At 40.4% G+C, this 26,642-nt stretch overlaps 1 protein-coding gene across 1 annotated transcript; it reads right to left on the reverse strand.

Annotated features, from left to right (window-relative positions):
* Positions 1-1,247: 1,247 nt before the first annotated feature.
* On the reverse strand, positions 1,248-25,499 carry ERGIC2 (ERGIC and golgi 2). Its single transcript, XM_064142482.1, has 14 exons — positions 25,286-25,499; positions 23,014-23,159; positions 20,155-20,263; positions 17,675-17,721; positions 16,487-16,557; positions 15,232-15,272; positions 14,456-14,557; positions 13,010-13,105; positions 11,350-11,405; positions 10,535-10,633; positions 8,867-8,964; positions 5,203-5,365; positions 4,354-4,433; positions 1,248-3,250 (listed from the first exon to the last, which is right to left on the reverse strand). The coding sequence occupies exons 2-14, from the start codon at positions 23,117-23,119 to the stop codon at positions 3,185-3,187; spliced, it is 1,134 nt and encodes a 377-aa protein (XP_063998552.1). The 5' UTR covers positions 23,120-23,159; positions 25,286-25,499; the 3' UTR covers positions 1,248-3,184.
* Positions 25,500-26,642: the final 1,143 nt, after the last annotated feature.

The following is a 26,642-nucleotide window of genomic DNA, read 5'->3' on the forward strand; positions in this document are numbered from 1 at the left end:
GACAGCGTTATTATAAATTACAAGCATCTACTCCTTACTCCTAGCTCATGCTCAGTGTTCCCCCTCCTCTCCCCAGCTGTGCATTTTGACATCTTCAGGTTTTTATCCTGCTGGCTTGGCTTTCGCTACATCCTCTGCAGGAGACCTGCCCTGCACGGCCTCCCCTGCCCACTGAAACATCACATCCCATCTTCTGCTGTACTGTAAAACAAGCAAGTGCCCTTATGAAGCCCTCGTGTGGGTGCCTGTGCTGGCCATATCATCTTTTCCTTTCTCTGGTTAGAAACCCTCTGCAGAATACATCAAGAAACACAGTAGGGAGGTGAGCCATGGTAACTCTGAGCTTTGACAGTGACCCCGTCAGTGCTGTTATGATTCTGGCTTGCAGACAACAGAGACAAAAGTGTTCCATCCTTCTAAAAGCCCATCTTGGCCTTCCCTCTTGAGCCCCAAAAACATGTTACTTGAGAAAATCTGCTTCCATCCCCTCTTCACCTGTTGGGGCCCTCAGTGGCTCTCTGTGATTGAGAGACCCAGGGACACCAGCACACAGGTACAGAATCCTAGGGCTCTGGATGCGGTCAAGGCAACCGCGCTCCTTCTAACACAACCCACACCCCACAAGACCAAAGCAGCAGTGAAGCAAAACCCAAGCCACGACAGCTGGAAGTGGAAAAGACTTTTTGCCCAGAAAGACAGCTAAGGGGGACAGAGAAGCCAAAGCAGTCTATAAACAATGTGCTATGAACACACTTTCAAGAAATTCAGAAGTTTCCTCCCATGTTCTCTCTTCAACATAGTTTCTGAGTCAAAGATAAAAATACATATTTTTTACCATCTTTTCTGACCCAGAAACTGGTATTTTTCATCTACTATCTCTCATTCAGAAAATACATGGCAATCATCATCAGAGTTTCCACTTCCCTTGAGACATCTATTCCTTTAATTTTTCAATACTAGTTGCTTTTAGACAACATGAATAAATGTGACCAAAACAGTCACTGCAACAAACCTCTCTCCTCTGGAACATCTTTGCACATGCTACATGACAATATGCAGTGCTATTTGTATCAAACTCTGTGGAAAGAAAGCAAACAGCACAGCAGCAGAAGCTCAGATGACCCAGCGTTCACTCAGCAGTGCAGCATCTCACATCTGGAAGTCAATGCTGTATTTTCTTTCACTGAAAACCAGCAATCACACAAGCTTCATTCTAGATGGAACAACACGAATACACCACACAAGGATTTAAGACACATTAAGCCACTTGGCTCTTTTATGTGAGAATAGAAAACAACATTTAAGTTCTGGTACAGAAAGTCAACTGAGAACAACATCTCCCACCAGCAGTCTGTTCCAGGCAGGTAAGAAACAAGTGTTAAAAGCCCAAAGCAGAACCAATCCAAGCAGAAGTATGGAAGAAACCTCAGAAGGGAAATTCTGAAGAAGAGAATTGGGAACTAAAAATATACAGCTTTTGCCTTTTTTGCTCACTGAGAACAAGAATTTCTCAAAGTTGCTGAAGTTTGAATCAGTGTTTAAAAAAAAAAATAAAGAGAGAAAACCCCAAGCCTGTCAAGCCCAAGGAACTGGCTTTAAGAAAGACCTTAATGAAGGTGTTTCTTAATTTCCCACACTTTATTACCTAGTTCATATAATTTCTCAATTTAGGAAGCCCTTTGCTTTGCATAGCAAATCAGCTACATAATTTACAGTGCTCATCACCGAGAATCACATGTCCTGTAAAGTACTTTAACAGAAGTCAGCAAAATCTGACACCACCACAGAGATTTTTATTTTTCCACAATCAATCCTCTTAATTATAATATTAATTCCATGATAAGGCCAGAGTCAGCATAATTTCTTAATATATTATTAAATCACTTTTGCTGAGAAGGAATAGTTGTTTTTTTCTTCACCCTGGTGGAGTAACTTTAGCCACAGGTTTATGCCAGCAGTTCAGCAGTAAGAGAATGTTTAGTTTCTCACAGCACCATCTGTGTTAATAACATTCATTCTCAGCAACATATTTACAATATAAAACTGATACTGCTCTCTTCATTTACTTCACAAAAACCTTCATGAAACTAAGGATTAATTCTGCAGATCTCCTGCTGTCAATTGTCTGCAGTAAAATGATTCAGACTCCCTGAAGAGTCACCTACTACAAGCTACCACTGCAGACTGCCCAACTGCCCTGAATTCTACATTTCTGCTGTATTTATCCAAACCACAGCAAATCAGCCTTTTGTTCTTTTTCTTCCTCATATCCAGGACTTACATCCCACAGCTTACATGCTAGCAGCAGGGACACAACAAAGGTTCTATTGAAGAAATGTCTTTATCTTCAAGAGGTGTACAAAGATTTCCTAACCTTTTGCTAGGGAGTCCTACCTTTCATCAAAGCTAGTCGAATGCCTTATTTAAAATGCTTATTACAAGTCAGGAAACTGGGCACACTGGAGCACATTCTGAGAGTCCCTGGACACTTCCACATCAACATTATTCACACTGCTGGGAAAGCAGCTGGGTAACACCACAGAGAAACTTCTCTACGTGATGTGTTTCTTCCACTAAGGAATGGTGGGACTACAGAAAGGCAGTGGCTATGACCAACATTATGGCTTGGGCTCCACCTTACTCCCTGAGTTCTCTCTCATCTCACTCTTCCTCAGAATTTTCTAGGATTGTTCCCCACCTGTAAGAACATCATCTTAGCCCCCATCCCCACCATCACAAAACAAACCCCAAACACCTAAAAGAAACCCCATTTCTGTTACTGCCCCCTCTCTGCCTGCTGCCCAGCCATTCCACACATCGTATTTGTACTCCTCTCCTTGGAGTTTACTAGTCTTCCCAGGCACAGAACCAGTATCACTAAGATGCTTCAGCAGTCAATGGCAGCCATCATAATGACATTCAGCTTGAGTATGAACACTGTATTGGCAGCAATGCTCCTTTCATGTCCAGAAGATGGTCCACCTCACTGGTCTCACAACCTCCTGTTAACTCCATGTGCACTTAGACAAAAAACAACTCTACACAAATTGTTTTGTTGGGTTTTTTCCTACGGGCTTCATTTTTTTGCTGCACATCAGCACTGTCTCGGCATATTGCACAATGTTTTCTTTATTATAAAAAAAGTCTTCTCTATCAGGCAGGAAGAAAAAGTTTTCTCAGGAGGCTAATGCATACTATTGTCTGTAATTAGAGGTAAGTGGTTGCTTGTGTGGCCATCAGGAAGTGGGACCTAGTCAAACAAAAGCAAAGCGTTATTAATGGCTTGTCCAGAAACAAAATCACCCTTTCTCACCCCAAAACACACCTCTTTATTCCTATGTATATTCCTATGCATGTATGTCTTTTGCCTGGTCTCTGAAACAAAGATTATACAAATCCATGTACCTTCCCTCCCCACTCACATAACCTTGCCAGCTGGCAAACTTTGACCAAATGTGAGAGCAAGGCAGAAGTCTTAAAAACTAGCTACAGTGTTTGATGGGAAAAATAAGAGTAAAATAAAATCAAGTAGCTGCTAGAGGAGCAATCCTAGTTATGCCCAATGGAGGGAAATGTAAAGACTGCTCAGACTTTTCATGCTGCTTGGTAGTAGCCAGCAGGCTCATCACTAGCAACACTGAACCCCTGAGATGTGCATTGCCTCTTTTTTGGCCAGCTGGCCAAGCAGAAGAGTGCATGAGGGAGATACGATGAGGCCTGGAGGAATAGGTAATTTTCACAGCAATGTAAATAAAAGGAATATAGTAAGGACAATGGAGAGAATCTAGCAGAGAAACTCTAAGGCACTGTTTTCTTATGAGGAAAGACCAAGAGAGCCAGGTCTCTTTAGCCTGGAGGAGACTGAGGGGTGACCTCAGTAATGCTTATAGATATGTGAGGGTGTCAGGAGAGGGAAGCCAGGATCTTTTCTGTGATGTCCAGTGCAAGCTGGTGCATAGGAAGTTCCATGACAATGAAAGAGCACTGGAACAGGCTGCCCGGAGAGATTATGGTGTCTCTTTCTCTGGAGACATTCAAAACCCTGAACGTGTTCTTGTTGTGACCCTGTTCTGGCAAGGGGCTGGAGTAGACCTCTTTTGACGTCCCTTCCAGCCCCTACCATTGATTCTGTGATTAACTCAGCTTCTTAAAAAACACCTTGCTTCCTTATGTGTTAGGTTTTCCAATTCTTTTCAAAAGCTGTTGAATCTCTGCTCATAATTATGTATGTCATGGGGGGGGTTATTGCAAGCATCTTAAATTCTGCTGGGACCAAGTCCCAGAGTTGTCCTTATCATTCATTCTCAGGTAGCTGTACCACTTGTTTAATACTTAAGAGAAAGGTTTTCTTACTGATGTGGATCTGTGAGAGCCCAGTCTGAAACGGCAAAATATAACTTCTGCTACAAATCTTCCAAAGCCATGTAAAATCCCTGTAATGTCGAAGAAGATTTAAACTGTTACAAGTAGTAAAGCCAGAGTTATTTACAGAAGTATTACAAGAAAACTCCACACAATAAAGGGCTTACAGTGCCGTAAACTGCTACATAAAACACTTAGAAAGGAGCATACAAAAGGAAACATCCAAGACAGGGGGAACTGTAACATTCTTAAAGGCATCAATAAAAGCAAAGCCAAAGCTATCCAAGCAAATGTAATTGCCCCTCCCCAACCTTATGGGTGAAAATGTATTCTCTGGGGCTGAAATATCTACTTTAAAGGAGTGTTCTTAGTTCAGGGTCTCTTTATGCTATCTTCAAGTGAAAACCAAGCCTTAACTAGTAAGCGAATCAAGTCTTTTCAGGTTACTTTACCTTCTTTGAAGGAGCAAATCCTGCAGTACAGTGACAAGTTAAAAAAGGAAAATCTTCCCAACTACTTCATATAAAATTTCTATCTAGAGTAATTTCTATCTCAGCTTTTGGCACTGATTTAGCACTGATCTCAACTGTAAGTAAAATGTATATATAAATCTACGTACACCTCCTTGCTCTTCTATATGTAAATAAACTATGCTACAGTTACTAAAGAGGATACAGCAAGTTCTCAGAATAACAGATAATGTACACTGGGAATCCAAATAGACATGCTAGAGGTTCAAGACTCCCCTGCAGTTTATCCATGTAATATAAACTCAACATAATCAGCATGCCAGACAACAAATTCTGGTATAATTAAATGAGGAAAAGCACTGATAGCTACCTGTGGTTGAAAAAATTCCCCCAATAATGCCACAGAGCCTCACTAAAAACTGCCAAAAAGGCATGTGTTCCTCCGTCACTGTCACCATAAGTGAACTGATATCATATTTCATGAATATTCCTGATACTCCATGGCTGCCAGCTGCATGGTTAATTACTCTTTCCTGAAAGAACAGCAACAAAAGTTAGTCACTTCTTATTGGTCACAAGGAAAACAATCTTAAGAAATGTGATGACAAAAAGCTACTTCATCAGAGTCAGCAATCAGTGGAAGATCAGAGAACATCAAGGTTACTTTTGGCCAGTACCTTCTAAAAGTCAAACATCTAATAACAATTTACGTTCCTGGTCGCTGGTCTTCTGTGCTGCATATCAGTGTTTACATATCAGGCTCTGGTACTATCCTCTCGAGATTTACTTATGCAGTTCCTTAAACTAGAATGACTACAATGAGGGCTTTTTTGGCATCTGTGAGAGTTAAGTGCCACAGCCAGTCTAGCCTGTGAACTCAGCTGAGTGCACTGGTATAACACAGTGCTCCAATTCTTCCTGCTTCATGCACCACTGTTAACCACTTAAATCAGGATGAGACCTTCAGGTGACATTTAAGTTGTTGCCTTAGCTACAGCATTTTTCCCACAAGGTGCATATAAATCTAAATATTGCATCTAAGACTCATTAGGCTTCATTCCCCTCCTTCCTTGGAGCATACATCTAGATTCAGATGCCACGGGAGACATGGCTCTTAAAACTAGCAGGGAAGACTCTAATTTAGAGTACACCATAAAGCAGTTTCAGAAGCTTAAATTAGACTAATGCCATTTTTTCCCCTCAGTGGATACATACACATAAGACAAGAGCCATTATTTGATGGGAGGAAAACAATTGGTTTTTTAAATCAACATTTCTGGGTCTGAAAACTGAGAACCAGTATCAAACCTCCAATTTTTGTCATTTCAGACAGTCACACTGCAAGAAACACACCTCAATAAAAATAACACCACATTTGCCATTATTTCTAAACAGACTGGAATCCCAAGTCTAGTGCAAGAATTTCCATAGTTTCTTCCCATTTGCTCAAATTCTTAAACCAAAAGACTGCAAAGAGGAGAGTGTGGCTGCTGTAAATCTCTACTTAAAAAAAAAAGTTTCAGGAGAAAGAAAAAAAATAAAAGTCAGTGCAACTGTAAGTTTCTTTCTGAAGTTTGATATAATTTTGTCAAAGGTGTTGATAAATTCACTGCCAGGTCAAGTCCGGATAAAAACACGGAAGAGCAGAAGAAAAAAAGATAACTGACTGAAGACAAACTCCACTGTGTTTAGGCTAATAGGAGAAGACAGATAAGCAAGACTGGACAAAGAGCAAAGTATCACAGACCTGTTTGACCTGTAGACTGAACAGTCTGTGGTCAAAGCCATGTAGAACACAGTACAAAACAAAAGGTAGAAAAATATTTTGGAAAATACAGACTAGGCAACTTCTCCAGTCAGTTATCATTGACGTAAACCATACTGCCTTTTTTTTTGCCACCAAACTGAAGTAAAAAGGATACCAAAACAATCCATTAGTTATGATACCAAGTCACACAAACTTTGCAATGGTTAAAAAAAGGACCAAAACACCCAACCCACAAAATGAATGCTTTCCACATTTCAAGGGTGTGACAACATTAAGCTTTACTGTATGGATGCTCAGGCATACTAAGAAGGAAAAGAAGACCAAAGGTAGTCAAACAGAACCTTGCCACCAGAAAAGCACAAAAAATTAATTGTTGTTTGTTTTCCCTCTACTCTTTCCCTAAATCTTCTTGATCTTATGAGTTCAAATGGTGAAAAAAGAATATAAAGTTAAACAGAATGTCCAGAACTCCACCATCAAGACCAAACCATTCTGGTCTGCTTCTAGGTTCTGCTGCTGCAGAAGATTTAATGAGTGGTTGCTAAAAATATCTGATATCTGATGCCTGCATCAGTTACCAACAAAGCCTTGACAGACTACTTACATCTTCTTAACACAGAACCTCAAACATAACAGCAGTGGAGATGATTCTGCCCACACCTTTCAAACCCTTGTTTCCCAGTCTATTCACCACTGGCAATTAAACCATGGCTAGCTGACCACCTCTTTCCAGGTCTGCATGTGCCTCTCTTACAAAACAAGCACTCTAAGTTGTTCAGTGTTAACTGTTCTTAATAGCCTTTCCAAGCTCATCTGCAAAACGTCTTTGGTTTCCAAAGATAACCAAGCTTTACAGGCAACAGGGCTACCTGCTGAAACAGCAAGAACAAGTAAGGATGTAATGTCATTTTACCTACACTATCCTCCACCATTTTTCAAATACAACCTGTGACTGTTTTGACTTTCACAAAAAATACATGCCCACAAAAGAAAAGCTGAAGTGCTAAACCTGCACAGTTAATGGACAGCAATCATCTTTACAGCAGGAGAGGAAATTAATAAAAGATGGGGAAAAAAAAAACGGGGAACAAGGAGTATGATAAGCAGTTGACTGATGTCCAGAAGTTTAAGGCATGCCTTAGTTGCTGCAGAGAAAACATGAAGCAGACTGCTAGACCAGCAGGAGATGGGAGTATATTGCTTTATGAAATTCCTCTTCATTCCTCTCTGTGCTCCAGCTTTCCCAAGTTTTAGAGTAAACATCTCCATTCAGCAATCTGCATGGCCCAAACTGAACCCAAAGATTTCACCTCTATTTTCTTTCCCCCAGCTGTGTATTTTTCAGAAGCATGGCATAGAATTGTGAGGAAATCAAGATTTTTCTCCCTTGGAGAACATTACAAACTGTATTACAGTGAACTGTCATCCTAATCTCCAGGTTCCCTTTCAACTCAAGGCTTCCCTGTCATCTCTTGTTTTAGCTGTCACTTTTAATTAAACTTTTCACAAAGATTCTTTTTCTTTGGCTTTTGAATAAAAGATCAAAACAGAGTTCAGTGTCTGGAAATTAGGCATGCAACTGGTACACATAAGGCCTTTTCTTATCGACAGCAGCCTTTAAAATGAGCACCTTACGATCTGTCCATGCACTATGCTGCAATAACTACTCTCTTCACAGCTGCAGAATTAGAACCCTGTCCAAGCTCCAAAGTGGAAGCTCTGTAGTTTAGAGAATAATTAAAGGTTAGTGGTTTAATAAAGGTTAAACAAGACAGCAGAGAGACAGAGATGCTTTTTGTGTATGAGTTTCTCATACAAACTACCTTTGCTTCCATCTCTAATGTCCCACGACCTAGTTCATGATGTTCAAGTGAGCTGCATTTATTTGTTTGCTTCCCACATGGATAAAAAGAAGGTGGGTTAAATTTTTGTAAAGCTACACACAAGACTACAGACTTGGAGGATTTCATCACCACCATTATTAGCATCTACTGAAGTGGAAACTACTACATATCTATTGTTAGTTCTAATATCAGAGTCCAGATCTCCAGTTGCAAAACAGCAATGCAGTAAGCACGTGTCAACAAGCATATATATTTTAACAGCAGCATTATATTATTTGCAGATAATTCTACTGCAATGGAACATTCTACAAAGAGTTCCTTCACACTAGTGGAGTTTTCAGACCAAGGTACAACTAAGTTTCTGTTTTCACATTTGAGTTTTCATTAAGAACAATCACTGCTTTTTTTTCATTTCTACTTACCCTTTCTGTCACTGAAAATTGATGAGTTTCTGCTGAAATTTTATAAGTATGGAGCTTGGTTGGCACAACTGTGATAAAATATTGAAACATTTGGTTGTCTAGAAGAAAATAAATCTCACTGTTGAATTAAGTACAGAGTAAAAGATTATTTGAGACATTCACAAATGAATCAAACAGCATTTAACTGGATAAACCATTTACACTGGGGACATCCTTTGAAGAATCCCAGCATTGCCAAGACCGAAGCACCACCAGCATGAGCAGTTAGTTTCCGTGGGCAAGGCCTATGCCACATTTGTACTCTGAGAAACAGACATTTTACACACATGAGGAAAACACTTAGGTCACTCAAAACATTGAGAACAAAATGCATAGTGTTTTCCAGCACACTAGGGCTGAACCAGTTTCACATGGTCACATTTTGCATGACATCTCAACAGTGGTTTGAATAGATTTTAGCTGTCATAGAATCATCCAGGGTGGAAGAGACCTCTAAGATCATCCAGTCCAACCTATCCCCGAGCCCTAGCCAGTCAACTAGATCATGGCACCAAGTGCCTCCTCCAGGCTTTTCTTGAACACTTCCAGGGACGGTGCCTCCACCTTTCTGGGCAGCCCATTCCAATGCCAATCACTCTCTCTGTGAAGAACTTCCTCCTAACATCCAGCCTATACCTCCCCCAGCACAACTTGAGACTGTGTCCCCTTGTTCTATTGCTGGTTGTCTGGGAGAAAAGACCAACTCCCACCTGGCTACTGCCTCCCTTCAGGTAGTTGTAGACAGCAATGAGGTCACTGCTGAGCCTCCTCTTCTCCAGGCTACACAGCCCCAGCTCCCACAGCCTCTCCTCTCAGGGCTGAGCTCCAGGCCCCTCACCAGCTTCATCGCCCTTCTCTGGACACGTTCCAGTATCTCAACATCTCTCTTGAATTGATGAGCTCAGAACTGGACACAGTACTCAAGGTGTGGCCTGATCAGTGCTGAGTACAGGTGAAGAATAACCTCCCTTGTCCTATTGGCCACACTTCCTGATACAGACCAGAATGCCATTGTTCTGTCTTCCTGCAATTCCTTAAGAGAACAAACACTGATATACCAAAGCAGTCTGTTTCAACTGCACAAAACCATTCTGGAAAAGACAGACTGACTGACTTCGAGACAACAGCAGCTTTAAAGATCTGGGAATTGCTCTCAAGAGAATGAGGCAAGGTAGTTCTGCAAAGTAGCATATTACAGATGGAGAAACAAATGAATACACAAACCCTTTCTGTGGCAGTCTCACAAAATGTACTGTGGAAATGACAAACCAACTGCAGGCACAGAAGTCAAGACTCTCGATGCTATTTTCTAAACCAAATCAGACATATTTTGCCCCATTAAAACAACAATCAGATCTATGAATCCCCACTGTACAACACTGCCACAAAATTCTTTGCAACAGAACAGAAACCCGGACAAGCCTGCAAATCAGCAAAGCACAGCGAGACTGATATTGGAAATAAGTTGTCTGTTTAAGGTACCATGCAGATAACTGACCAGTGCAGTGGCTCGCTATCAAATGTGCAGGCTGTGCTATTTGCAAAACATTCAAACACGGTAATATTGTAAAGGTAATTATAGGCAAAATACAAAAAATAAGATGCTTTTTTAAAGCACTCAACACTTACGATCTGATGCTATTTTTTCTGTTCCATCCAAAGGATTAATAATTCCTGGAATAAGCTCTCCAAATGACAAATGATCTATTCTATGAGAGAAGTTATAAGCTGAAAGACAACACAAAGGAATGAAACAACATTTTTAAGCCATGAGATGTGTATTCTTCTCAGAGGAAAAGATACACCTACTTCTCACATAAGAAAATACTTACTGAACTTCATAAATTAAACACATAGAAGAAGAAGAAGGCAATTACCATGTTATCACACTGCATAATGTGTACTGCAAAAGTATTTAAGCTCTGTAATACTATACACTTGTGTTGACAAATTCATGGGCAGATTTTTGGAGGTTTAACCAACACCAAGTTCATTTTTCACAGTAAGTCACCCCTGTCTCACACTAAGTACAGTAGCGAAAATACATTTAGTATCTAGACTCATAACCTAAAAATGAAGTTTCTAAGGACAAAGGTCAGAAGTTTTTAACCTTATAAGAACAGATTTTGCAAGAACTATATAGTCTGGAGTGAGACACAGGAATTTCATAGTTATCTATGTCACAACAAAATACATCAGCAGACTTCTGTGTTATCATTACTAGAGAAGCAATCTAAATATAACACTAACAGTGCTATACAGAAAAGGCACTAAGAGTCATGACACTGCAAAGATTACTCTTCCACTTATTTCTACGATGCAACTGCCCACAGAGAACATCTGAACAAAAGCAACCTATGTTAACATATGAATTAAGAAATCATTTGATTAGAGATCATAGGGGGAAAAAAACCACCACCACCACAAATAAAACCCCAACTTACAATCATGGCTTACAAGGGCTGCCAGGTGTGCATGGCCTCGAGGGTGTGGTATTGCCCTAAAGAAAGCAAGGTATGTTTGTTTAGTCCACAAAACCCACAATTTTCCTGAGCAAGACTACACAGAAAAATGAGCTCTTCCTCTAAATTTCTATAAATACTTTTATGCATCTACAAAAAGCATATATACATTTAAATGACATTTTTATTACAGCCAAGTACAGACACCCTGAATGACAAAGAACATCAGATCCATGAAAATCCTCTTAAACAAAATTAATGTTTTGCTTCTTTACAAAGGTCAAAGCCACAACAAGTCTCACAACCACAACACGACTACTAGAAGGCTGCCACCAAGGTCTACCACACGACAAGCTGCAGAACTGCTCAAGTGACTAATGAAAACTTTACCATACTTTTCTATGACTGAGCAAGTTAACTACACTCTGTATTTGCTCCCTGGCCAAGCAAGTTAGTTTCAGGCATGGACACTCGTTTGTAGACCTGTACAATGCAGAGGCTGGTCATAGTGTGAAGAAAGGGGAAAAAGTGCAGCCCCGGAAAGTAAAAACAGTTTCTGAAGCTCACTTCATCCCTACCAGTCCAGCCAGTAATTCATGAAACTTTCCCTACTTAGCTTAAGTTAAAATCATCACCAAATGCATGTATGTTTTGGACAAACAGAAGGTGGAGAAAGACAATGAGATCAGTCAAGACAGGACTACAGTAAATAGGCAGGCTACTTAATTAAGTATCAAGGCAGACAACCAGAAAGAGAATTTTGAAAAAAGTATCAGAAGAAGCAACTTAGCAGAAATACAAACACAATGATGAGCAAAAGGAAGCAAAGGAAAGCAAAAGATTATTCAGGGTTGCAGAATTAGAGACAGGGAAAGAAAAGCGATAGCTGTGCAGATGAAAATTAGCCCTTAAAAGGCTCAAGAAAGTGGACATCTAAGGGCAAATCAGAGAGAAGGTACAAGACCAGAAAGAAGTAACATTCAGAGATATATCCAAAGACAGCAGCTGGAAATATATGTAGATGAATTAGAAAGTAGAGACTGTGGCTGAAAGACAAGTAAGGACAACAGGGATTGAGGGCACAGAGAAAAGTTACATGTTTGCACGCAGTGTATGTAAGCTAATACAACTGCCAAAGCACATCAGAAAGTGTCTCCGCAAATAAAGATGCTCTGGCATTTAACTTCCTAACTATGGCTCTGTAACATTACCTGAGCACTGAAATGGCACAAAACTACACCCCAACCATGTTAACTGAATTGTATACTAACAGGAGAATTTTGAACAGGCCCAGGGAATGGATGTGACTACAAGCAGCTCACTCCCCATCATACACTTACACAGGACTTATTTTCAATACTTTTTACCCTGTAAGACACTGGAATTCCTAACCACTACACCACTTGTAACAATGCACTGCACTGTTGCAGTAACTTATAATGAAATTTGTTCTTACCTCTGCAAGAGAACGTACCAGATGGAAAATAATGCCAACAGCCATTAACTCGAAAGTGTAAAAGCACAGACACACACACACATGCATGCATTAACTCGAAAGTGTAAAAGCACAGACACACACACGCATGCATGCACTGAATATAATGTAGAATGTTTTTATTCTCAGGAAGTGAACAGAACATACTTGCCCACAGTTATGTGAAAATTCCCTGCCACTTTATTGACATAGAGATGACCATGAATTCTGCATGCATCTGGAGACTGCAATGAGTTATCTTCCCTGTTTAAACAAAAACAACATAAAAGAGTACTTCAGAACAGTCACTCTCTAACAGAAACAACAGCAGTACACTTAGATTTATTTTTCCTAACACAAAGATACAGCATGATCATCTACCTCTCCTTATCATAACCTTCTGGAATTACAGCAGGGCTGGTGGAAGGGAGGGAACTAATAAACATCGGTCTGATGAAACCATAAGCTTTCATTTAAACTTTTATTCAGAGGTCTGGCCTACAAGGCTCACTTACAATTCCTGAACATGTTAGCAGGAAGCTTAAGACCTTAAGTACATCTTGCTGCCCTGAGGATTTTTTTTTCAAATTGCTCCTACCAGCAAGGTTTTGTTTGAAAATTTTTAATGCTACAACGATCAGAACAAAATGTATTAGTCACATGAACAACAATGTAGCCAACACTTATTTTTTATGAAACCTTTCTCTCTCTGTGTCAACAACACAGAATGTTTTCCAAATCTCCTTCTTAGAGGAAGATAAGAAAAATCCCATTTTAAAAAAACATCTCAAGAACAAATATCATACTGCAAGTATCACAGAGGCATAGAAGTACTTAATTAATCTTAAGACATCAACTAAATGAGAAAAAAATACTTTATTTGAGCCCTCTTCAGCCTTGCCTTATGATGAAAAGATATATTTAATCCACAAAAAGGGAGCCTGCAACATGGAAAGTGCACACGGTGTTTATTTATGACTTGCTTGTGTAGGGTGTTTTTGTTTGCTATGGGGAAAGGAATTTCAGTTTTCAAGTAGAAAGTGCTTGCTCCTGGAAAAAAAAAATGGATTTAGGCAGACCAAGCTTCCACTAGGGCCTCAGCATTTCTTGGGTGGTTAGAATAGTGTGAACAGCAAGTTTTCTCCACGTGCTATATTCGCTAACAAAACACAATCGCATTCAAAACTTGTGTCATTTAAAGCCATAATGTATTAAGTCACCACCAAGAGCAGGATTATTTTTAGAAGTTGCTGGACAGAAAGATATCCTTTCACTTCAAAAAAATACTCAAGTTTAATATTGCTTTGGCATTACTAATTCACATTAAGAAGGAAGTATCAGATAAAATGGAGATAAAAAGTTGTCTATACATACATGCATGAAAACCTGGAAATCTTCTCCAGGCTGGAAACCCAACTTTTCACACAACAGCAGCATTTCAAAGCAAGTATAAAGTTTTTTAATGGAATAAAAAGCAGTAATTTATTCTTTTTTTTGCAATCTCACCTTCTGAGGTAAGGGAGGGGGCAGGATGATAACACTATAATAAAATGTGAAGTCCACTTATGGCAGGGGAAGGAGGGAATGACGACCCAACTTCCCAGTTTTCCTTACCGTGGTGGCAGTGCTGTAGAAGCACTTTTAAAAGCACTTTTGAAGATTACATCTTGAAGAGAGTGTTCTTCCTGCAGCCTACTCTGAATTAGCTGCAGCATCCTAAAGATTAGACAAACAAGTGTGAAAGCATGCAAGAGTAAAACAGAAGTTCACAATTAATAACCAACTTCAGTTGTAGGCTATAGAGAAGTTAGCAAGGTTCATGTCAGTATTACAATGTTAAACTTTTGGGAATGGTGCTTCATCCAAAGCTTAAAGCTCTGGTGTTCACAGCAGTGTCTTAGCAAAATAATGAAACTAGTTAGACTCCTGAATAAGCTTCAGGTTCTATCACAAGACTATCAGTGTAACAATGAGATACATAACCAAGCTATTCCAGTGTAAATGGTGTGCCAGTTCAGCTATATGGAGGATCTAAATTCATCTGCTTCCACAAGAACGTGCCCATTTGTTGTTATGGTTCAACTCTTACATTTAGATACCATCTGTGTTACACATCTAAACATGCAATTTCAATCTGTGCTACCACGCATAGGTTTGGAAACATATCTTGGCTTGCAGCTGCACAAACCCAAATTTCTCAAATAAGTCCAAAGCATTTTTTTCTGTAACAGATATTTCAAATCACAAGAACAGAAAATATATTTTCACAGGTTTGCCTTCTTATATTAAAAGTAGAAGCTGTTAGACCAAAGACAGTTCTGTCATGTGACACCAGTGTACCTCAAAGTCACTTCCAGTACAAACCCTAAGCATGCTTCTCAGTGCTTTACCTTTGCCATTCTTTTTGCTGTGGGCTGAGATCAAATACTACCTGAAACAAAAACAGAGCACCTAAGAAAACATGCAGGAAACACTGAAGTCCCATCCATGAAACTCAGCAGACAGCTGGGGTGTGGGAAGGCATGTGGTATTACAATCAGCTTCACACTTGGTACCATATACTGGAGTTTATGAAGAGACTTTGCACTTTAAATAATGTATTTTGTGCCCATATATGGAAACTTCTATCCCTTCCTCCACAGAATTATTCCCTTGTTTATATTGATAACTTCAGCAGATTATTTCAAGGGTCATAGGGCATTGAGTGCTTCCAAGCTGACCAGACCTTCTGTACTTCAACCAGCACAAGAATTTAACAATTTCACCTACACTATCTGCGCATTGAATTCAAATCTAAGTGTTGTTAGCACCGACAGTAAATCTAACTGGAATCAATCTTCAAACACATCCAGAGCTCCAGCCAAAAGAAATCAAGCACAGGGAGTTTTTTCTTTCCAAGTTTATAATCACTAGGACAACTGCTAGCATGCAGCAGCTATAGCAGCAGAGAGATGACTGTCCAGACACAAAAAAGGCAATGTTCTGAGAACAGCAAAGTTCTTGCCCCTTCCTGAGAGAGTCCTTTCCTTTGGTTATGTCCTCCTGCTCACACATCTGTAGGTATTTGGACAAAACTGCCATATTTTTAAAATGGTTCAGTTATTAGACAGCCTAATAATTTTAGCAGGAAGTTATATTTCTCTACAGGTTTTCTGTACGTGATAAATGACTTCCACACAGAATAATTACTTCAAATCTTATTATACAAGGAAAAGCACTTCAAAAGCATAGGTGTACACACGTTCCAAAGCCTTCAGTTCACAATACAGAAATTAGAAGCACACTCATCAATTTGACAATGCTTAATGTCATTGCATATTATAAGGATATAATGGTGATTTCCTACCACATTCTAGCATCATATTATTATTCTAGTTAAATTGCAGTTACATCAATTCTCTTTCTAGGAGAGCTCTGGCAGTCTTCCTTGCTTATCAAACACTGTGCATTTACCCCTAAAACTTGCATAAAAATCATTGTCTGTAGAAATCACTAATTTGTTAAAAAGTGCTATTCTGGGAATCTACTGTATTCTGCTGTATTTGCAGAGTGTGACATGCAGATACCTCAATGGTAGCCTTTTCCCCTAGCAGATTCCTGAGATAACTGACTCAAGGATCAGACAAAAGCTATGAATCAACTTACTGGTTCATAGATGAGCCCATCTGCAGAGGCAACCATTGTTTCTGCTAAATCCAAAACATCAGCCCCCACATCTATTTCAAACAGGGAGAAAAGTATTAAGAGTCATACAAATAATCATCAACAAACCAAAAATGTTCCAAGTTTCACAGTACAGCAGTGAAATTTTAGTTACTGTTTTCTTGTTAACAAAATCAAAATAAACATGTATCATGATAGTAGATTACTGGGAGGGAAGGAGACTACAGAATCCTGCTTTTCAATTTATCATATCAGAGTATCATCAACAGATGAATAGTGACCAGAAATAAACTTTTCAGATTTACAGTACCTTCTCACTGATGTAACACTTTCAGAGATGTCCTACGAACCACACACACACACACACGCTTTCTACACTCTGCTATGCATATTTTTTTCTATTCAAAAGCACTGAATTCCAACAAAAATTAATCAAAACAGAGGATGAAGTTTTCTTCCTCAAATTAAAAAAAAATCTGAATCTCAAATTTTGAATAATAATTGGGAAAAAAATCATTTTAAGAGTTAAGAGATAACTTGTGAATCAATACTCATGAGACAAAAATTTTAGGGTAGTGATCTATCATTCAATTAATACAAGGTTTAACCCAGCCCAAAAAAGTAAATCTTTTAGATTCGCTTGCATTTCTGTTAGAAGTAATATTCTCTTTGTCAGTTCAGCACAACCAAAATTAGTCCATACAAATAATTGTTCATAACCTAAAACAACGTCACAAGAATGGTAAGCATTGCCTTCAAATGGGAAGGCACCCATATATTTGAACATCAGGAGGATGAAATTACCTGATGATTCCAGTATTGCTAAACAATAGATCTAGCTCATCAAAGTTGTGATAAATTCCTGTTACTGAGTAGTGCTTCACAATGAGCTTTTAGAATATTCCAGCTAGAGAAAGATTGGAACAGCTTTTTTTTTTTTTTTGATGACAGACAAAGTGAAGTTCTGCAAGATGCATAATTACTTTTCTTCACAACTCCTACCAACTCTTTCAGTGAGTCATATGGCATCAGCACTGCTACATACCATCAATATTCAGACAAAATCTCACTGCTAGAATATTCTGAACAATATCCAACTATATTGCAAGCAAATGTATACTCTGAAAAGCCTCGTAAAGGGTTTCAAAACTTGCACTGATGAATACTTACATTGACACCTCATGGCAACTGTAATATCAATATTGATTCTTAACTTACTGAAAAGAAAACAAAAGGCAAAAAGCCTCATAAGTAACACTGAGTTATCAAGAAATACATTACTAAAATTCTCCGATTACTTGCAGAAACAGACGAATAAATTTTACATTGACAAATATAAACTTAAGCAGTTTAAAATTTGAGTGATTAAAGATGGATTTTTAATTATTGAAATGCTGGTGACCACTTGTAACTTGAAGAGAAAAAAACATCAGATTTCCCTGTTGAATTTTACTATGAAACATCTAACAGACTTCTTTAAAATATCACTAGCCCAAGAGTCTGGCAGACTTTCTTGACACAACTACAACCATGCAATAAATCCCACAAAATGCAGTAGATCACAACAATGCAGGAGTTACAACTTTAAAACAGTAAATGTTTGAGCATCTTCCTCCTGTATTTTCCTTAATCAGAACTCCTCAGGACAGAGATGTTCAGGATTCATCTGAGAAGGTGTTAAATATACCCAAATGATTTAGCATTCAGTATGGATTTGCCCCTTTATGCTGTGAATGGAGCTTATTAATTTTGTTGGTGTTAGATATGGTTTATCTTACTTGTCATTACAGGCTACTCAGTATTTTGTGGCTTTGATTTGTGTGTGTGCAGGAGAATTTGTGTTTAGCTACTAGGTGAAAGTTTACAATCACAAGATTCATGTAATCTTCATTATATGGAGTTTTTATGGCTTGGTTGCTCAGGGTACCCATTTCTAATGCTTAAGGACTTTTTGCATAACATGTTCCTGTTGTCATGTGAAGAGAGTAGCTGCCTCTCCCAGACAACCAGCAATAGAACAAGGGGACACAGTCTCAAGTTGTGCCAGGGGAGGTATAGGCTGGATGTTAGGAAGAAGTTCTTCACAGAGAGAGTGATTGGCATTGGAATGGGCTGCCCAGGGAGGTGATGGAGGCACCGTCCCTGGAGGTGTTCAAGAAAAGCCTGGAGGAGGCACTTAGTGCCATGATCTAGTTGAGTGGATAGGGCTGGGTGATAGGTTGGACTGGATGATCTTTAAGGTCTCTTCCAACCTGGTTGATTCTACGTATTCTACATATTTCTACACAAAACTAGCTGCCAGAAAATGCTGCCAACAATAAGGACTGTTGGTTTTGCTAGCACTGGAAAAAGTTATTTTCTCAAAAACAATCCCACATTTTAACAGCAAAACACTACATCCAGGTCTTTATTCCATTCTCCCATTTAGGGAAAAACAAAACAAGCACCCCAGGAAACTCCATCACACCAGAAGTCTGTTTGTGTGGCATTCCTCAATATTCTGGGCATCTCCTATCAGATTTCATGTTAGTTTCACAGAAGTCATTTAAACGGTAACGAATAAATTCCCCTCACTACAGTCACAGTTCTATCACCTCCAGGCGCTTCTTTTGAGAACTCCTCTGACCACAAACGGATCACAGAAAGGGTTCAACACTGGCCCAGCTAGGAATCAGATAAGGCCAGTAGACCAGAGAAAAGCATTTCAATTAATAGTAATCTCCACTGGTTTGAACTGTCACAGAAATGCAGGCTAAGTGATTAGTCCACAGTCACACTGGAAAATATGCAGCAGGGTAACTCCAGACCACTGGATTCTTCCTGTGCTACAGCTTCACTAGCTAAATAATCTACTTTAGCAAAGATTTAAATGTGAAGCCCCCATTTGTCTGAATGGATTTACTGTAATTTGAGGTTTTGATGCATCTCTGTTTAATTCATCATTACTTTTTTCATGAGAGTAGCCTTTGGTATTTCTGACATGCAAGACTTTCCAATATGCAAGACACTCAACTAGTGAAACAGTTTTTAAAATTATTGCCATTCCAGATACAACACATTTAAAGGTGTTCAGTGCACACACTCTCCATTAACTTCACATGGACTTATGGGTGTCTGACCTCAGGAAGGAAAGCAAAAACAATCCAGACAAGCACATGAAACCAACAGCACAAGTATCTTCAGCTGATTCTTGAGGCCATAACTAGAGACAAGATCACTAGTAATCTTGAGATGATGCCATCAAAGTTCTGAGCGCTTATTTCACCTCCAACAGCAGAGAGTGAAATGGCAACTTACTAACTGTATAAACTAGAGTGAGCATCATGCACAGGTGGTAGGCTTATATAGCTGATCTGGAGTTGCATATTACAATGGCATCTGAAGTGTCAGCAAGTGATTCTTCAGAGGACTCCACCAATAAACCTACACTATTTTGACTTCTTCATTGAAGAAATTGCGCTTTCTTTTCTTCATAGGTTCCAGAAAAGAAAAGAACCCAAATCAATCAACAGAAGGAAAATCAAGTCCTTTTACTTCATTTTTCATTTCAATCACAAATTGCTTGCAAGTCACTTGAACGTTTTAAATCTATTCTTTATTGAAATGCAGACAACTTAACTTTGAAAAGAATTATAATGAATAAAAATTACCTAGTAAAATCCTTGTCTACTTCATATTCATATTTCATCCATGTGTCCTGATAGACCATAAACTCCATTATAGTCAGGAAAGCTATCGTTGTAAATGCTATCAGAGAAACTGATCAGCCAAAAGGAAAAAAGAAGTAAATTTACATTGTGACAATTATAATTCAGAAGCTGAAGCAAAAGAAACTCTAACATTCCAGAATCCGAACATTACTAGTACAATAGTAGTAACTTTGATTTATAAATCCATAAGCTGCTGTTCTCATATCTACAGTGTTTGCTTTTACATAGAAAGAGAGAAGAACAGGCATCAAGAACAAACATTTTACATTAAATACTGTCAAATGATAAAATGATGGGGAAGTTGTGAAATCCCTACATGGGAGATTTGTGAACAGGCTAGATTCTCCTCCACATATAAAACAAAAAGCCCACAAAGCACTGTCAGGGATGATCTAAGCAAACTCCATCTTAAATTCAAGCATGAAAGAAGAAGGTACACCTTGAAGTCCCTTCAAGCCTGCATTTGTGTATGATCTAAGCTTTTATAATCATTTTTTTAGATCTAGTTTTAGAGCCAAGCTAGCAGAGAAGAGAAATAATATGCACTCTCCAGTTAGGAAGAGGTGTCCTGATTACTTTTTTATAGATGCAGGACAGGTCTCCCACTCCAATACTGAAACAACTCTCCTTCTGGCATTAGGCAACATGTAGCTCTCCATTTTATCAATAGCTAAATAAAAGAAGAACTGAAGTTATTTTTAGGAAGAAAATTAATTGGTGTATTTTAATGTTATATGTGCCTCACTGGTCTCCAAAGCAGCCTATTCATCTCACTTGCAAAATTGTACCAAGTAAAAGGAAGATCATTCTGCTGCACACAGTAACAGATGCATCTGCTTCAGCCCTTCATTAAATCATGACTACTGTTGAAAAAAAAAATCAGTTATGGAGCACAGCAGTGATTTGCACAACACTGATTTAACAACAACATGATTTAACAACATGTGTCTTCCATTTGCATTCTGTCGAGTACTTATATGGAGTGTGTGAAAAGCAATGTCAGAAAAAACAAGCACGTTGACAATAGGCTTCAACTCACTACAGTGGTCCATACTCTAGAGGTGGCAGCAGGGACACAAAAGCCTTGTCCTATGGATTTATAACCAGAACCATCAGCTGCAGCACTGATCAGCAACATTTCAAGTTCCAGCTTTCAAATGAAGCTATAACGACCATATGTATGAAAATCTTCACATCAATGTATATTGTGAAAGCAAATCAGTTAATACTTCTGGCTATCAATTTCCCTCAGGAGCCCATAGGCCAGACTCACCCTATACATGCAATAGGAAAGCTGGAGCCATACTGTCTATCCAAAGACACAATGAAAACAATTAGAATCATATATGCTGAGCAAAGGTATTTGTGGATCTGAATAGATCCACTTGCAAAATTTCCAAAGACAGATCCCCTCTCTCAGACAGAGAGATGGAGTTTCAGCCTCTTTCAGAGACCAGTACTTACTCCTTTTGCAATGGGTTTGAAGGTGCTGAAAGACTACGAAGAGAGTTTTGGTATGTTTTGCATCTCTATCACACCAGGAAGTAAACCTAGCACTATAAACCTGTCTGTAATGGAAATAGTCTATTTGGATTTTATGATAGCAAAGAATTTGACAATCCTCTATTGCCATTTATAAGGTTACTGAGATAAACCAAAGAATACTGAAGTAACTTATACTATTGAGAAATCCTTAAGGCACTCTTCAACAAAGTGAAGTTCTCATGGTGCTACACTACACAAAAAGGATTTTTTAAGGGTTTTTTTGTAACTTACAAAAAACAACTTGCTTTCTCAGGAAGTGGACTAACGTTAACAGAGTTATTTAATCAGCTCTTACAAGTTGCTTTATATACCATAATCATTTAATCATTGACAGCGCAACTCAGGAAACACAGCAAAGTGATACAGATCACTGTAATATTTACTTCTATGCTACAAGTGGCATAACAACTTTAAAGGCTTATCTGTAGATTGCTATTGCTCCTGTACTTTTTATTCAACTTAGTTTCAGACAATCACATGAGAGATTTTGGGTCTACACTTCAAACTAATGACTAGCAGATTCCTTTCTAACCACAAGCAATTCCAATAGTCCAGTAGATCATGTCACTATTGCCAGATCAGGCTACCTCTAACCCAACCCACCTTAAACTCACCAATTTTTGTTCAGATACCTCCAGAAAAGGTACTTACAGCTACAGCTTTTAGAGAGAAGGTCAAAGGACTACTAAAAACAGTACAAGCACATGCCCTGAAGTGCTTAATTCTTCAGAGGGCTTTCCTTATTCTTAAAAGCAACCACATCTCCAAGGCAAAAAACTTTAGAAATCTGCTCTTCATCCCAGTGCTTAATTCAGCCAGCTCTTAAGACACCTCTGGATAATGTCCCTTCTCTTCTACAAAAGCAAAGCTGAACCCCACTTGCATGTCACCTGCCACAGTCTCATCCAGAAACCTGGCACTGAAACAAGGGGTTAATGGGACAACAAATGAGAAAGTTTTATTGCAGCCTTGGATCAGGGCACATTCAATTTGCAATTGGTTCTAAGTTTCCACGGTGAATCTGTACACTGGTTTGAGTCTCAACAGTTTTACACAAAAATCTCCCTTAGGATGAGTGAAGAACGCATCTATTTGGGTAAGGTACTGTGTCTTTACCTGAAGGTATAAACTCTGTCTGTCCATAAAAGAAATCAGAAACCCATTTTGGCTAATTTCAAATGAACACAAGTGCCTGTCTTCCTCTTGTTGAAGTTTCTATTCCCAGAGCACGCTGAACTTCTCAATAAGGCCTACCTGTGCCTCCGCTTGCTGAAGTCTCCACATAGCTTTCAGGAACCTTTGGAAAGGCATCCAATTCTTTCATCAAATTCAAGGTTTTCTTCCGATTCAGCCGCCTCATCTTCAGAACACTCCTCCACCTCCTCCTTCATATATTCCCTCTGTTTTGATAATAAATGGTTGTGATTAAAAGGTGCAAGCAATATTGCTCAAACCGACTGGCTACAATAATAAAGCAACAAAAAGGCAGTTAAAATCTAAGAAATATATTCCAGTCATTCTCACTTCAAGCAAACTGATAAAACCAGCCTGGACACTGCTGCTTACATTCCAGTCACATCCAGCACATTCACCATTTAATTACTATGATTCTTTTTTTTTTCCTCAATTAATTCTTTCTTGTTACTGGATATAATGAATCTTAAATTAAAGAAACAAAACTCAGTCCTAAAGTAAGGTTGCTAAACAGACTTGACAATGCATGGAAGTCACTGATTCAGCTGGGAATATCTAACAGGTTGCTATACAGTTTTAGAACGTTATGGTCATAGTACAAATAGCATTGTTTTCGTCTACAGAAAAGACTCTCAAAGCAAATTAAGTATCAAATCCTAGCTCCACCCTTTAGAATCCTTTCTGTCCATGACAAGATCTCTGCTCCACTTGCACTTTATAATACATCAAGCAGCAGGGTGTGGAGAAAAGCAGCCTGCCCAGGAAATACTGTCTTAAACTGTTTCCAAGCCATGTAAATATGCTCAGAACCCAGTCCTGCCAATACGCTGCATGTTTTAACAAGTTGGCACTAATATTTTCCTTCTGAGGAAACACTGCACTTTGCCCAGAACTTCTGAAGCTACAAAAAACATCCTGCATTGACTTTAAAGAGGGGATGACATTCTCACAATAAAATCAACAACGCAAGCAAGATAACCTGTGCTGCCAGCATGCAAGAAACTCCTCACCAGCATCTTGCAGAAAAAAATCTGTTAAGTTATCTTCCCTTTTTCAAGAACACATCAAGTTTCCAGTGTGTCCTAGTGAAATTACTCCAAAGCTGGTCCCTGCTTTGCCCCTCGCTGGCACTCAGCAGGCTGCACACCGTGCAATAACAAAGCAATAGGCATTACCTGGAGTTCGCATGTGACGAATCACTACCTATGCCTGTAATTTCCTCACTACACAAATCAGACAACACAGACCAACAGAATGATTCCGCATGGGGCTGAAGATTCAAAGGAACCACAGTTAATGCGGGCAGACGGGATGGAGATGGGAATAGAAATTTGGTTATACAGCATCAAATAGGATTTATTTATTTATTTATTAAAAAGAGAAGCAAAGTCCTGCCCTTACTGTACTATATCATTGTCTCTTAAAGAATATCTCAGCTCCACCCAGAGTAGCTTAAGAAAAAGTTTGAAAAATTTGGAGCACAGATATGGCAAAGCAGCTGCTTGGACACGATGACCGAAGCTACAACATTCGTTAGGACAGAAAACACGAGACTGGGTTGTCTAAGATCCCTCATCGACAGTAATGAAGTCAACTCAGCACCGCTGCATTTTGTTGTGCTTTCTCGGCTATCACACGTGTCGGTGCACGCCCTAAAGAGGTACAAGCTAAGCCTGGAGAATGAGTACTCTACTAAGAAACTTTCTAAACCATCCTGCATCAGGAAGCAAGCAGGCTTTTGCAATCTAGCTAGAACTATCCTACTCATTCATTTCTTTAACCCCACATACAGGCTCCCTTTCCACTATAAGCGAGTCAAATACCCGATACCTTTCCCTCTGCCCATCTCAGCGCACACTTCAGAAACACCAAGTATACAATTCACTACACAAGTAACGTTATTATGAACCCAAGAGACAACTGCGTTAAAAATAAACAAACAAATAATTACAAGCCCAAAAAAAAGTGGAAAAGCAAACTGTAAACGCCACTTCAGAGGCACCTGAGAGGTTCGCCTAGTTTTCGCTTGCTAGGAAACTTAGAATAAGAAGCCGTTACCGGCGCCGGGGCATGTGAACTCACACCCACGGCGCGGACCCGCAGCTAAATCCCCCCGCGGGTCTCGCACCCAGCCCCGGCCCCGGCGCGGCTGCACATGCCGAGGGAGGCCCAGGGAGGCTGCCAGCAGCTAGGCGCCCGCACGCCTCCGAGGGCCCCAGCGCCTCCGACCGCCGCGGCTGCGCGGAGACCAAGGCGGGCCGGCAGCCAGGCACCGGGCAACCGTGCAACGGGGACAGGCCGCGCCGGACGTCTCGCCTTCGCCTACCCCTACCTCTTGCTTCTCTCGCCGTTACCCAGCGCCGCGGGTGAGGCCGGAGAAGGAAGGGGAGCAGCAGCAGCGCCCTGATCGGCACCCGCTTCGCTGACCATGGCAGCCCGCGAGTAGTCCCAAGCGGGCTCGCTTCGCTCCGCCACCGACGCCCAGCAGCGGCAGCAAGCACAGGCCGATGGTAGTGTGAGCCGCGGGAGCGGCGGCGGCGCGGCGCCCCGCCCGCCTCGCCTGTACGCATGCTCGCTGCTCCGCGGTCATGCGCCGCCCGCGGCCGCGGCCCTGGGCGGCTGTAGTTCTGGGGTGCTGCTGCTGCTGCTACCGGGAGGCTTTGGCGAGTGGGAAGGGATAAGCAAGAGCAGTAACAACCATCTGTAGAACAAGGGAAGTGGTTCCCTGTGAGATCTTATTGTCTGAACACAGGCGCAGAGCAAGAGGTCGGAAGGACAAAATCAAGGTCAACTTGTAAGCAAGTGTGATTACAACAGCAGAAAACTTTGAACTGAAGATGGAACTTAGTACTTATTATCAACAAAACAAGATGCGCCGACGATAATGAGCCTGTGGTATTGGAAAGCAGTGTATGTCGTGTGGACAACGCAAGCAGTGCAGTTGTGACTTGTATCTGATTGGTGTGTGCAGAACTAAAGCGTCTATGAGAACGTATCACAGTATCACAGTATCATCAGGGTTGGAAGAGACCTCACAGATCATCAAGTCCAACCCTTTACCACAGAGCTCAAGGCTACACCATGGCACCAAGTGCCACGTCCAATCCTGCCTTGAACAGCCCCAGGGACGGCGACTCCACCACCTCCCCGGGCAGCCCATTCCAGTGTCCAATGACTCTCTCAGTGAAGAACTTTCTCCTCACCTCCAGCCTAAATCTCCCCTGGCACAGCCTGAGGCTGTGTCCTCTCGTTCTGGCGCTGGCCACCTGAGAGAAGAGAGCAACCTCCTCCTGGCCACAACCACCCCTCAGGTAGTTGTAGACAGCAATAAGGTCACCCCTGAGCCTCCTCTTCTCCAGGCTAAACAATCCCAGCTCCCTCAGCCTCTCCTCGTAGGGCTGTGCTCGAGGCCTCTCACCAGCCTCGTCGCCCTTCTCTGGACACGCTCAAGCATCTCAATGTCCCTCCTAAACTGGGGGGCCCAGAACTGAACACAGTATTCAAGGTGTGGTCTAACCAGTGCAGAGTACAGGGGCAGAATGACCTCCCTGCTCCTGCTGGCCACACCATTGCTGATGCAGGCCAGGATGCCACTGGCTCTCTTGGCCACCTGGGCACACTGCTGGCTCATGTTCAGGTGGGTATCAATCAGCACCCCCAGATCCCATATCATAGTCACCCTGGTGGAC

This window comes from Pogoniulus pusillus, chromosome 4, assembly GCF_015220805.1.
Source record: "Pogoniulus pusillus isolate bPogPus1 chromosome 4, bPogPus1.pri, whole genome shotgun sequence".
In the NCBI taxonomy this organism is placed as follows: domain Eukaryota; kingdom Metazoa; phylum Chordata; class Aves; order Piciformes; family Lybiidae; genus Pogoniulus; species Pogoniulus pusillus.